This window comes from Zeus faber (assembly GCF_960531495.2).
Source record: "Zeus faber genome assembly, chromosome: 10".
Taxonomy (NCBI): Eukaryota; Metazoa; Chordata; class Actinopteri; order Zeiformes; family Zeidae; genus Zeus; species Zeus faber.
In genome coordinates this window covers 14,989,808-15,003,596 of record NC_137199.1, presented here as the reverse complement: position 1 = coordinate 15,003,596, position 13,789 = coordinate 14,989,808, and the positions used below count along the sequence as shown (strand labels likewise).

The 13,789-nt window shown below is 48.1% G+C and overlaps 1 protein-coding gene across 2 annotated transcripts; it reads left to right on the top strand.

Moving 5' to 3' along the window:
• Positions 1 to 4,520: 4,520 nt before the first annotated feature.
• Positions 4,521 to 13,708, top strand: wfs1b (Wolfram syndrome 1b (wolframin)). 2 transcript variants are annotated; one of them, XM_080008527.1, is made up of 10 exons: positions 4,521 to 4,673; positions 5,982 to 6,326; positions 7,912 to 7,988; positions 8,319 to 8,463; positions 9,113 to 9,286; positions 9,511 to 9,591; positions 9,877 to 10,028; positions 10,127 to 10,363; positions 10,669 to 10,787; positions 10,916 to 13,708. In XM_080008527.1, the coding sequence occupies exons 1-10, from the start codon at positions 4,562 to 4,564 to the stop codon at positions 12,456 to 12,458; spliced, it is 2,985 nt and encodes a 994-aa protein (XP_079864653.1). In that variant the 5' UTR covers positions 4,521 to 4,561; the 3' UTR covers positions 12,459 to 13,708. The 2 variants fall into 2 exon arrangements, with proteins under 2 accessions (XP_079864653.1, XP_079864654.1); XM_080008528.1 differs by having other exon boundaries at positions 9,511 to 9,595; positions 9,881 to 10,028.
• The last annotated feature ends 81 nt before the right edge of the window (positions 13,709 to 13,789 follow it).

Below are 13,789 nucleotides of genomic sequence, written 5' to 3'. Positions count from 1 at the left end.
CTACACTACTGCTCTCCACAGCTCAGCATATGCTGCCTATTGCTGCAGGGCTCTGCACAGGACCCAGGGAGCAAGAGGGGAATGAGTGCACAAACAGTGATGAGTTTCATTTGTGCGGGGCCGCCTTGATCTTTGCTGAATAACTCATGCTCACACAGAATTGATGCTCTAGCGAGCACCCAACCATTCAACCTTTAGGCTCTAGAGAGGAGACGAGGAAAGGACGATGACATCAGAGTACTGGGATACACCCTCTGGTAGTGGTTACTGCTGAGGCCAGCACACAGACACACCGATGGACTGATAACGTGGCAAAGCCAGGGGCGGCCGTGGAGGGGGCGAATGTGTGTGTTGTCGTTGCGTTTTGTCGTGAACGCGGAGGTGGAAATAATTATGTCGAGAAAGGAGAGGGCGTACGACGGAGTTGCTGCCGTCAGTTGCCTTTCCCGAGCTTAAAAAAAGGTTTTTGTTTGTCTTCCGAACCCCGTGCCAGTGGCTTGTGGGTGGGGGGCGATTTGCAGTCGCTGTTATAACTTTGCCGTAAAAAGGCCGCGTGGTGCCTGAACCTCAAACGAAAGTGTTGTCTGAGGCATCTGGTGAGACTCCTACTGACATAAGTATGAAAGTGAAATAAATCAAAAAGATAACACCGTGAGCAAGGATTACACAAAGCAGTTGAGGAAATAACTGCAGATAAGGGATCCCCAGTCAAGGATTATGAGCCGCTCTCTGATGGGTGCACATTAAGGTTTATGTCAAATACAGGTTCGACGAAATCCTAAAATAAATAGTCAGCTGGTTGATATCTCCGTCGATACCGCTATTCCTCAATTATGCGGCGAACGGTAATGTGTAGTCGCTTTGATTAACTTAACGTAACCGGCTTAGGTTTTCCACATATTCATGAGTGCTGTCCATAATAAGCTTAACATATTCATGACCACTTGAAGATTAAACCAATCTTTTAGGGTTGAACTGTGGGATTCAGAGGGGGGGACTTGAGGACGAGACCAGGAAACTGTTTACATGACAGAAACACACACACACACACACACACACACACACACACATAAACAAAAACGGACACACAGAGTGAAAACCATTATTCTCCCTTTCCATTGAGTTCTGGGAAACCACAGCGTCCTGTTTTTTTCAAAGTCCAAACCCAAACCTGCTCTGCCGGTAGTCACAACCCTTTCTTATGAAGGCCATTAGGTTCCCCACTTTCCAGGGTATGACTCACCCCCTGAGTCTTATGTTCCATGTATAGACCCCCCCCCCATCCCAAACAAATGTTCTAATAAACACACACACGCACACACATCAAAAAAAGAGGCCAAACAATCAGTGTCATGAGAGAACGTTCATTGGAGTTCTATTGATTTGTTCGCGTAGGTGATCGATCTGCGTGCGGCTGCTCCAAATGCAGAGCGTTTGAAAGTGTCAACTTCCCGCTCGGCGTTCCGAGTGAGACTTTTTCTTTGCCGCGCGGAAAAACCCTGACGCGGAGTGTTCCGTTGAATGTTCCAATTCTTAAAATACACAATTATTCCGGCCCCCACCCTGAAACATAATGTGACCCGGTCCGGAGGCTGCACATAGTGTGTGGAAGGTGCGGCTTGGCACCTCACCAGTTGTAAATGTGGGTTGAAATATTTTTCAATAACTATGTAGTTTAACCATTTGCAAAGTACTTTACACTTACAGCAATTGCATTCGATTATTAGAGATTGTATAAAGAGTCTGTCCATTGTTTTTGTGTGTGTATCAACCCTGTTTACTCTTACTATGGAAATTCTTAGGCAAAGGGGCCATTTTAGAACAATAAACCGAGGAAAATAGAGTAAAAGACGCAGGGAACCAGTTAGATCTATCACAGAACCAAGCTCGAACAGCTGTGACCGAAAAGCCGCTGAGGAGTCTTTGTCTCTTTATGTTGTCTTTTATCTTCCTGTTTTTCTTCCCGCCCTCCTCCCCCTCCAGACTTTCAACAAAGCATCAGATCAATACGGAGAGAGCTTGAAGTCTGCAAAGAGGAAAATACAACGCTTGGAACAGGCTTGTTCCCTCCGCTTGGAACGTGCCCGTCACCCAAACGTAAGGTGAGGTTCATAATGGACGCAGGAGGCATCAGAAATGCGTTCCCGTTTTTAGGATGAATCATTTCAGAGGCACGCCGTCATGAGAAATAATGCAGCACGTCTCTAAAAATAGTGGTTGTGGATACATTCAAAAGCTGTCACCTATGAACTCCCTACTCGATAAACAACGCACAAATTAATGACAGGACTGTCTGTCTTGGGAAAAAAAAACAGCACCTTAATTCCGTGCTCAAAAAGTAGAATATGATTCGTAGCAATGTGTCTTGAAAACTATCCGTAATTAAAAAAATAAAAATAAAAATCCAATTGACATCAGTGAACCGTCTAGAGTTTGAAATGTGCTGTTTTGCTTCGTGACCCATCAGGGAAATTCACACCCTCCGCTTCGCTGGTGTGGTCCGGGGGGGAAAACATGATGAAAAGCCTCAATAACCATAAGAGCCTGTTTCCATTCTGAAAATGAGCAGGGGAGGAACTTCAAAGCCCAGGACGGACTGTGTTGGTCTGCTTTCACGTCGGAAATGTTCGTCTACTCCACACTCAGTGTCCTTTCCTCACTTAACTGCCCTGGTTGCTATGGCTACCGGCCAGGCCTCCTCCTCCTCCTCCTCCTCGTCTCTCTTCCTGTTCGGTGCATTCGCAATATCGGGAAGATCGGGACAGGCAGGGGTATTAATTCAGTCGTCTGCTATTTTTCTCGGGGACAGAGAAACTGAGGGGAGCAGGGGGTTGACTGTCATACCTGTGGATTATTGTTAAATACTGTGACGTGGCAGAACACACACACACACACACACACACACACACACACACACACACACACACACACCACGTGAATGGAGTGCTGTATGCTGCTGTACATACCGATATTTGTCCGTTTAGACCTCTGGCTCAATGAAGGCGCATTGCAACACACACACAGACACACGCGCGTACGGTCGTAGGCTGAGATGTCTGGCAGCGTGAGATTAGAGAGGGACGATGGAGGTCTGCATTGGCCTGCAGAATAAGTACTGTAAACGGGAAGATAAAACTCAAAGACTCACTGGGTGAATAATTGTCTGCAGTTCCAGCTTTAATGCCATAAATAATGGCCACGTTGTAAATAGCGATAAGTGCTGTTCTGCAATTATGTCAAGTAGTTTCAGTGTTCAAAAACCAAAAACCTGCTGCGAGATTGACATAACCAAAGGGATTGGTCCCATGAGAGGCTCATTATTTAAAATGCCTCTAATGAGTTGCTTCACGACTTGTGTGTATGTGTATGTGTCTGTGTGTGTGTGTGTGTGTGCGTGCGTGCGTGCGTGCGTGCGTTGTGTGTGCGTGATCGTTGAGGCAGTGCACGTGCCCGGCTGTTTAAAAGGGATTGTCAAAAGGACTCGGGAGGTGTGCATGTGAAATACCAAAAACCAGTCTAAGGGGCTTATCCTCTCAACCGGATTGAGTTAATCTACGAATCAGGATCCATTTACACAACTGCCGAGCTGCAATTAAGCAATTATTCCCCCAATCTCCTTCTCTTCCCACCGATTTGTAAATACGTTCCCAGACGGCGGCTTACCTCACTCTGGGTTTTCGCAATATCTCCCATGCATCCCCTAATCTCTTTTAAGAAATTACTTTCTTTATTTCATTATGTCTTTTTTTTCTGAGCCTGACTGCACTACTACTAGTTCCATTATGCAAGTAGAGGGTCATGTGTCCCCACTTATTGGTGGCGATGCAAAGCTTTGTGTGGGCTTTTAATACAACGTTGATTTGTTGAGCTTTCAACATTGTTTTGGGGTTTAGGTTACACGGTGACAAATTACTTATTGGACAAACGCCTCGGCGAAATGACATCCTGTAATGTTATCATGACTTTTGATTTATAAAAAATGTTTTCTCTTTTGCTTTCAACCACCAAGACCTCCAGGTCCACACTATTCTATAATAAAGGTTATTATTGTTATTGCAAAATAATAGTTCTGAGATTGGAACCACATTGAAACAGAAAACGACTGGGTTTGACAGCAGCCTGGAACGTATAACACACTGCCATCTGCTGGTGGACAACCGAACTGCAACGCTGAGACCAACACAAAAATGTAAACACAACAATATGAATAATCATTGACGGTACGTACATATTACGGATACTTTCACTTGTGTGAAGACCGTTTCCGTAAAAATGCGAAGACACCAGCAAGCCGTCCTCAAATAACGCTGACAGCCGCGAATTCGCCGTCTTTCGACCCTCTACTGGTCGCGCCTGAAAGAGGACGCGCCGAACGCGAGCCTGCTTCCGGGCTCTTGACCAACCAGAGGGAACGCGCTGTCGACGACGCCATCAGCTGTATCCAATCACAACTCGCAACGGGGGGGGGGGAGGGGCGTGTCAGATCCTCCGTTCCCTGTTTTCCTCCTGCTCTTGTGGAGTTTTGACCGCGGGTGGAATGTCGGACGCGGCGAGGCGGTGAATGACAACAGGGACACCCCTCCCCCCGCGCCCCGAAAAACAAAGAGGGCAGAAGGACGTTTATCGGCGCATTTCGAGGGGACCTCGCAGAAGCCGCCGCTGTGGTCGTGGAGGTGAGCGGGGTGGCCCGGCTGGGGGACAGTCCGCCGCTCACTTTAGGTCGACAGAGAGCTCGATGGGGAGAGTCAGCTCCGGCAGCTCACATCAAAACAAAAGGCAGCCATACTTATAAGTAATAATAATAATAATAATAATAATAATAATAATAATGATTAGCAACATACAATAAACCCCCCCAAAAAACGCAAATAATACAAATAAAATAATAAATAAATAAAAATAAAAAGTCAATTTACTTAATTATTATTATTATTATTATTATTATTATTATTATTATATATGCATTTGCAAACATATATAAAAAAAAATACAGCTGTACATTATGTGCATTTAGTGGGGTTAGGGTTAGGGTTAGGGTTACCTAACCCTAACCCTAACCTGTAACCTACCTGCAAAGTGAGGGGAGGGGTTCCGTGTCCCCGCTCAGCGTTCCCCCTGTAACTCAAAGTCGTTCATGTTCTGACGGTCACGTCATGGAGTGCCTCCAAACGCGGGGTTGCTTCAAGAATTGTGTGGCCGCACGTGTGTCCGGGTTTGGACAGTGTCCGGCGTGCTACATTTTTTTAATTGATATTCCATTATATGTGTCCTCCCCATCACTCCCCATCTGTGTCAGTGCAGCCTCGTCTCTCTGGACAGGGGGATTCCCTTCACTGCAACTGGATAGGTCACACTTCCAAGTTCTTAATATAGATATGTCGTGCTGGTATGACATGACACTCGACAAAGTTTTTTGAGGTGACCGCACAGTAGTTTGGCTGTTACGCGAGGAACTTAAAAGTGGACTTCCTAAAAATACGACTGACTTGGGGAAAATAAAAGTCACATCATCTGACTTTGGAGTTAAGTTGTAGTGGGCTGTACTGTATGTCGACTGAACCCAAAGGACAGTAAGCTTGTAACACGTGTCAGAAATTTAGCTAAAATATGATTTAATAATATTACGAGGCTGAAAAGAAGCACCGGTGCTGCATTGCATTATATGTTTAGCTCTTAAGACGGTGGATTGGAGCGACCTGAGGCATGTGGAGGGGAACATACTGTCCTAAACAGCTGTTCCTCTGCTCCAGGTGCACCAGCGTCCTCTGCTGTCCTCTTCCAATGCATTCACTGTCGGATCCTTTTCTTTTTTTTGTTCCTTTTCTTTGCTAGAACTTTCTCTCTCCACCACTCTCCCTCTACAGCTCTATTCTGAAAACCAGTGTTTACTTGGTGTCGCCGTTACTGTCAGTCGTATCGGGCAAGGGTTTCTTTTTTGTGGCGTCTTGTCTGACGCTTTTGTTTCTCCTGGCGTTTCCCAGACATGAAGTCATCGCCACCCGGCGCCCCAACGGATGGCTCGCCCTCTTCCTCCTCTATCCCACCCTCGGCCATGACCAGACCGGTGCCCGCTGTGCCGGGCACGCCGACCAGGCCGACTTCGCCGTCCCCTGCCCCTTCCGCTGGCTCCTCTCGGGCCTCACCCACACTTTCTCCCCCCTCTCGATCACTCTCCAGCCCCTCGGCGTCTCCCTTCCACCAGCCCATTCGCAGCCTGTCTCAGATAGGCCGGTCGCAGCTCAACGCAGCTTCTACGGGCAACCCCTCCAACGGGGCCCTCGCCAGGGCAACTTCTCTCCCTCCCCGGTCTGCCTCCATTTGTGAAGGTAAGGAACGTCTGATAATAAACACATGTGCACACACACACATACACACACACACACACACACACACACAGTTTTTAATTTGAAACTGCCAGACAGTAGTAATTGATGCTTAGATGCAGTGTCTTCATCAGTCCTTTGGTTTGGCCACAGAATGTGGACCAACTTTACTTCGTTTTGCTGACTTGGTGGTTGGAAATAACTCTCTTACCCCCACCTTTCCGAGACCTATGCAGCTCCCATTTCACTGACCAAAGCTTGGAAATGCAGCTCAGAGAGATGGAGAAGCTCATAGACGCTATACTGGGAAATCCTGTTTGTTTGTTGAATCTCTGGAGGTGGTTTTTCCGACGTGTACATGAACTTGTACTTGTGCGTGTGCGTGTGTGTTTTGCGTTTGTGTGCATTCCATCACAGCAGAATTATGGTAACTCTTGTCTGTGCAACACAGACATTATACTTTTACGGCTTAGTTGGGGAACTAGGATATCAACAGCATGCCGCAAAAGGATCCATGGACGTTACCGAATCCTCCTCAGAGTTACTTCTGCTTGGTACTGACAGACAGACATGGACAGACTGCGATCTAGTTTGTCGGTATCGGTAACATCCAGCAGCCGTTTATAAATGTAGACAGGCCTCTGTGGTGAGATTCCTGGCACTGAATGCACACGATTCCTCCCATTGATTAAGACACTGGTGCTTCATGACCCGAAATAGGGGATATAGTCATAACACAATATAGTCAATGTGTACAATCTATCCCAGAAGGTCTATTGGGCACTATGATGGTCCTGGATAAGCATACAAGTCATGGGGGCGGGAAAAGGAAATATTCAGGTGAGGTAAGGTGCTCAATAAACAAAAAGAGGTTTAGCAGGATGGTTATTGTCAGCACGATCTGAGTCATGGCTCAGGTCCTGGCTCTGTGCAAGCTCGGTTAAAAACGCTGTAAACGCTGTATATTATACTTAATAATTAACACTATGTGGGGCTTCTCGACGACTCTGTGTAGTATATGCCTATTTGTGTGTGTGTGTGTGTGTGTGTGTGTGTGTGTGTGTGTGTGTGTGTGTGTGTGTGTGTGTGTGTGTGTGTGTGTGTGTGTGTGTGTGTGTGTGTGTGTGCTCGAAAATCTCTGTCCATGTCAGGATTTTCACGTGTCCAACATGTTAAGTCTATTTACCAAATGATTCCAAAGCCTTTGGAGATGTGTCCAAAGGTGAATTTGTCTGTTAAGTGTTCACTTTCCAGCACAGAATGTTTATTTGCATTTTATGAAAATTGATGGAGATTGAACTGGCAGCTGTGATTAAATACACATATTAAAGTGTGTTTGTGCAGTTGCTTTATGTGTGGAAAAACAATCACTTTGTCGTGTATATTGGTCGTCCACAAAGGAAGCTGTCGTGTGTGTTTTTCCATCTCAAATTAACTGTCATTTCATATCAAAAAACACATTTTGTCACATTGCAAAATCTTACAGACCAAACCCGTCATTTAATAGAGGTGGCAACATTGACTGCAGTATAAATGTGTGTTGAGTCACCGTGTCGATGTTGTTTGCTTGTTTGTTTGTTTCTGCCAGAGGAGCCGGAGGAGGAGCTGAGCATTGAGGAGTTAGAGGAAAGGGCAAAGTGTGGAGATGCCCGGGCGCAGTCCAGGGTAAGTGACCATGAACACGCCCTCTTTCCTTTAAAGGTCATCGTGGGCGAGCAGTTGGTCTGCATAAAAGCTGTCATTAAAACAGATGCCGTCATTTAATGATGACTGTCAGTATAATGTGCCATATTGAGCCGAAAAGACGACCGTGAGTCAGCTCTTGAGGATACAGGCCTTGCTGTGTGTGTGTGTGTGTGTGTGTGTGTGTGTGTGTGTGTGTGTGTGTGTGTGTGTGTGTGTGTGTGTGTGTGTGTGTGTGTGTGTGTGTGTGTGTGTGTGTGTGTGTGTGTGTGTGTGTGTGTGTGTGTGCGTGCGTGCGTGCGTCTCCTCCAGATGGGCCGTTACTTCCTGGCAGTGGCAGAGGAGAAGGACGAGGAGCTGAATAACTGCCGAGCGGTGACCTGGCTGGTCCAGGCTGCGAAACAGGGCCGCAAGGACGCCGTCAAACTGCTGCAGCGCTGCCTGGCCTCCAGGAAAGGTACCGGGGATGCCAAAACACCACCTGGATCTGTGACCTGGGGTCGCTGCTCTAGACAGAGGGTTTGGCGCTGAACAGGCTGCCAGAACTCCTTAAACCTGCACTATGCAGATTTGTTACAAGATTGTCTAACTGCATATCGATCTTTTTTCGTCAGTTGCTCTGAAACAGTGGGAGTGTCAATCTCAGTGGAAGTGAAATAAAATAGGGAACCAGTAACTTGGGTGAAAAAAAACATCCATCCATCTGTTCATTCGTTTCCTGCATATCCTACGGGGCAAGAGGTTCTCGGTGTGCCTACGGTATGCCTTTGTTTGCACCGGTGCTAACCAGCCACATTAATGTTCAGTAATTCATCGTTGTACAACAGTACATGTCTAAACTGTATGTGAAACAGTTTTGATCACAAGTACAAAGGGGTATGTTATGGATCCTTGAAGTCAGCTGGTGGGAGGACGGAAGAAAGGTGGGTAAAAATAAAAACTTCCGCCGCGTGGTTGGAGTTGCCTGGTATGTGGCTACATAAATGTATGCATGCTCGAACTCCTTTTAACGCTGTTAGTGAACGCATACACATACGATTGTGTGTGAGTGTGTGTGTGTGTGTGTGTGTGGTGTGTGTGTGTGTGTGTGTGTGTGTGTTTACAAGGCATCACATCCGAGAACTTCGAGGAGGTGAAGAAACTGTGCATGGAGACCCGCTTCGAGAGAGGCGTGAGAAAGGCGGCACTCATGATGTACTGGAAGCTCAATCCAGACAAGAAGAAGGAGGTGGCGGTCAACGAGCTGCTGGAGAACGTGGGACAGGTCCACACGCATCCAGGTCATACGCACGCACGATTATTTATTTATTTGTTTTAGTTGAAGTTGCTAATACACAGCCATCAGCCATGAGCAGAGAAGAACTAATGTAACACCAATGTAAAAGGCACGCAAAAAAAATAAAAATACATATACAACACAGTTATATAAGTACCCTCTAAAAGTCTTGAGGTAACAGTATTTTTAAACCTGATTTCTGACCCTCTCTTCCTCCTCCGCCCACAGGAGAGCCAGCCTCGCCGGGCCCCCTCTCCAGCTCTGCCCAGAAACAGAGGAGGGTTCTGGAGAGCCTCGTCACCAGTGAATGTAGGTTTTTGTTTGTTCCGTTTTTCCAGGCTGAGCGGCATTTATATTGTGGGAAGTAAACTTTGATTCTTGGGGATGAATGTAGTCCATTTATAATGGGATCATTATCAACCTCAAACCTGTCAATGTGTATGAAACTGTTAGAATTATTTTATAAAAGTGTTGTGTTATTACTGTGAATGGGGACTTGGGCAGAAAGGTGGTTGTCCGAGCTTCTCTCTTAATTGTCAAAATTAAATTTGGCCATAAGTTAATGTGCCTCTGCCCCCGCACCCCCTTGTGTAGCCAGCTCCCACATGGGTCTGGACGACTTTGTGGAGATGACCAAGAAGTACGCTCAGGGCATTGCGCCGTCGTCGGTCATGGCCGGAGCGGGAGGCGGCGATGATGACGATGAAGCTGTAAAGAACCCTGACGACCTGCCCCTTCACCAGAAGGTGAGACGAGGGACGAAGCCATCACGAAGCCATATGATTGATACAAAAAAAACAAAAACAAACAAACAACAGAAATGACCTCCTCGTTCGTCCCCCAGGTGCTGAAGTTCCCGCTGCACGCGCTGCTGGAGATCAAGGAGCATCTGATCGACTGGGCGTCTCGCGCTGGCATGCAGTGGCTCAGCGCCCTCATCCCCACGCACCACGTCAACGCACTCATCTTCTTCTTCATCATCTCCAACCTCACCATCGAGTTCTTCATCTTCCTCATCCCGCTGCTGGTCTTCTACCTCTCCTTCTTCTCCATGGTCATCTGCACGCTCCGCGTCTTCCAGGTATGAACCAGAAAGCTGTTTATTCTTTTTTTGTTGCACTGTAATTACAGCCATGTCGTTGTCAGTGTCGGTCAAGAGTGATAGATAGGTTGATACAGGCATGGGGAAAAAAAAAAACTTTTCTCGATAGCTGTGCTGATAATTGTGTTCCCCCGAGAAATCTTTACAGATTTTTGACCTTTCATAAAAATGACTTAGGTCTCAGTAGGTGTGGTAAAAATTTACTTTTGGTTCCACCCACCTTCCAAAACCCAATTGAACCCCCTGTCAGGTGAGATCCAATAATGGAACGTGTTCCTCTACAGAACTCCAAGGCGTGGGAAAATTTCAGGGCCTTAACAGACCTGCTGTCCCGTTTTGAGCCAGGACTGGACCTGGAACAGGCTGAAACCAACTTTGGTTGGACCCATCTGGAGCCCTACCTGTAAGCACTCCTTCCTTCACCAATGTTGCTTCGAATTTTTATAAAATTAAAATTCAATTTTTTGCCTCCTGTGATGATAAATAAAGGATGGGATGTGATGATCACTGACAAGTGGCTTTGCTTTCCAGGTACTTCCTGTTGTCGGTGGTCTTTGTGGTCTTCTCCTTCCCCGTGGCCGAAAAGTCCTGGATCCCGTGCTCGGAGCTCGCCACCGTCGCCCTCTTCTTCACCGTCACCTCTTTCCTCAGCCTCCACGCCTCCGCCCAGCTCTTCGCCCGCAGGGCTCTCCTCACCGAGGTGCTCTCGGGGGCCTGCTCCCTCACCCGCCTCCTCCCCGAGTCGCTGCGGCTCCTGCGGCTCCTGGGGGCCACGTGGGTCCGCGTGCCCCTTGGGGACCTGGTGGCGCTGAACCTGGGCCTGCCCTGCCTCCTGTACGGACACCTCTTCTACCTCCTGTTCCGCATGGCCCAGCTGAGGGGCTTCAAGGGAACCTACCTGTGCCTGGTGCCGTACCTGGTCTGCTTCACCTGGTGCGAGCTCTGCCTCGTCTTCCTCCACAGCTCCTCCGCCATCGGCCTCATCCGCACCTGCGTGGGCTACTTCCTCTTCCTGTTCGCGCTGCCCGTCCTGTCGCTGGGCCTGGCCGCCATGCTGCTCGTCCAGCTGCTGCAGTGGTTCCTGGCCCTGGAGATCGCCAAGATGGCGGTCACACTGACGGTGTGCTTCGTGCCCGTGGTGCTGCGGCTGTGGACGCGGTTCAGCCTCAACCCGGTCACGGTGTTCCGCTCTCTGTCGCGCAGCAGCGTCGTCAAGCTGATCCTAGTGTGGCTGAGCGCCGTGGTGCTGTTCTGCTGGATGTACGTGTACCGCTCCGAGGGCATGAAGGTCTACAACTCGACGCTGACGTGGCCCGAGTACAGCAACCTCTGCGGGCCGCGGGCCTGGAAGGAGTCCAACATGGCCCAGACCCAGATCCTGTGCTCGCACCTGGAGGGGCACCGCGTCACCTGGACGGGACGCTTCAAATACGTGCGCGTCACCGACATCGAGAACGGCGCGCAGTCGGTGATCAACCTGCTGCCCGTCGTCATGGGCGACTGGATGCGCTGCCTGTACGGCGAGGCGTACCCGGCGTGCGTCGAGGCGAGCCGCGCCGCCGCGGAGACCCAGCCCCTCCCCGCCCCGCCCCCCGCGCCCGAAGACGCCCTCTGCAAGCTGAAGAAGCTGGCCAAGCACCGGTGCCACGTCAAGCGCTTCGACCGCTACAAGTTCGAGGCCACGATGGGGATGCCACTGGAGCGACGCAGCCGCAACGGGACCGCCGTGGAGGACGAGGACGCCACCAAGGACATCGTGCTGCGCGCCAGCAACGAGTTCGGCCCCGTGCTGCTGCACCTGAGCACGGGCAGCCTGGTGGAGTTCAGCACCGTCCTGGAGGGCCGGCTGGGCTCCAAGTGGCCCGTCTTCGAGCTCAAGGCCATCGACTGCCTGTCCTGCGCCGGCGCCCGCGTGCCCGTGCGCCGGCAGCTGAAGATCGAGCAGGACTGGAGGTGCTCGGCGCAGGGCGCGCTGCAGTTCGCCTTCGATTTCTTCTTCAACCCCTTCCTGACGGCTCGGCTGGAGGATGAGCCCAGGGCCCGGGGGGATGCAGGGGCCACGGGGGCCGCATAGCACGCTTTGTATGTTACAGAGCTCGGTATTAACTTGGTGTGTGTGCTATTTACAGTCCAAAAAAACATGCTGATTGTAAACTGGGCATTTGTGGAGTGTAGCACGTGGGACAAATTAAGTGTTGATTCTAAGATGTGGGATAAAGACAATGATAATAATATATTAAGTTGAAAAAAATAAAAAACTGTGTGCTCCATAACAGGATTTTATGGAATGGTTGATCTACTTTATAAAAACATGGAGATGTGTGTGTGTGTGTGTGTGTGTGTGTGTGTGTGTGTGTGTGTGTGTGTGTGTGTGTGTGTGTGTGTGTGTGTGTGTGTGTGTGTGTGTGTGTGTGTGTGTGTGTGTGCGTGCGTGCGTGCGTGCGTGCGTATTGTCTGTTGTGTTTGTCACTTCTCAGCCAAAGTGAGTGCGTTTCCACAAACCACTGAAGTATAGATGAAAGACAACAAAAGGGAGGAATATAATTCAGTATCACAATGAGTCACTATTTTAGTTGAAACTCATGCATTCAAGGTCATAAATGTTTCAAACCCATTTGTTTCCGATGTTGAACCGGGATTCTCTTCTAAGCTGCTCACATGGGAACCATTTCAGATTTCATCAGAAATATATATATATATATTTTTTTCTTTTTTTTTTTATGCAGTTTCCTTTTTATCCCTCTCATGTAATAGAACACCGGTTTTGGATCCGGATGTCTCTGATTTTCAAGTTAAAACACATCTGAGTGCCTTATAAGACAGAGTTGGGTTTGATACAAACAGTGTACAGATATTTATCGCGAGGTTTATTTGAAATCGCTTGAATGATTACCTCTGTGACTGGTCCGTGCCATTTTCCTGACGTGAAGAAACAAAAATATTTCAAGAGTTTCAACCTTTGGATGATTCACCTGCCTCATAGATTACAGAGCATTTATTTCTTCTCTCTCAAGTATTTAAAGGATCGGTAACCATTTTTCAACCCGGGCCTCATTAAAATGTTGGTTCCCGTCATTTCTAACGCAAACTGAGCGTGGGTTGAAAAACATCGATCCTATCCTTTAATGTGCCTCGCAAAAAAATGGCATATTTAGCTCCTCTCCTCTCTTCCATCCCTGCTGTGCAGGGTTTTGATATAAATAGAACCTATATATTTAGAAATGATAGAACGTGCTTTCCCTGAGAGTGATGCTGTGTTTTATGTTATGTATTATGTCACCACTGCATTCTTACACTGTGAACCAATAAATATTTAATCGATTATTTTTTTGTTTGTTTCTTTATGTGTAAATCAAACGCATACAAAGGAAGGTGTTCACTCACTAAAAACCTACCATTATCAAC

What these genes read in the sequence shown, in the direction of transcription:
- wfs1b (XM_080008527.1), top strand. Translation starts at nt 4,562, where the DNA reads ATGACAACAGGGACACCCCTCCCCCCGCGCCCCGAAAAACAAAGAGGG. An exon ending in ACAGGTCCACACGCATCCAG is followed by an intron (nt 9,287 to 9,510) that starts GTCATACGCACG and finishes CTCCGCCCACAG; the next exon opens with GAGAGCCAGCCTCGCCGGGC. An exon ending in GCACGCTCCGCGTCTTCCAG is followed by an intron (nt 10,364 to 10,668) that starts GTATGAACCAGA and finishes GTTCCTCTACAG; the next exon opens with AACTCCAAGGCGTGGGAAAA.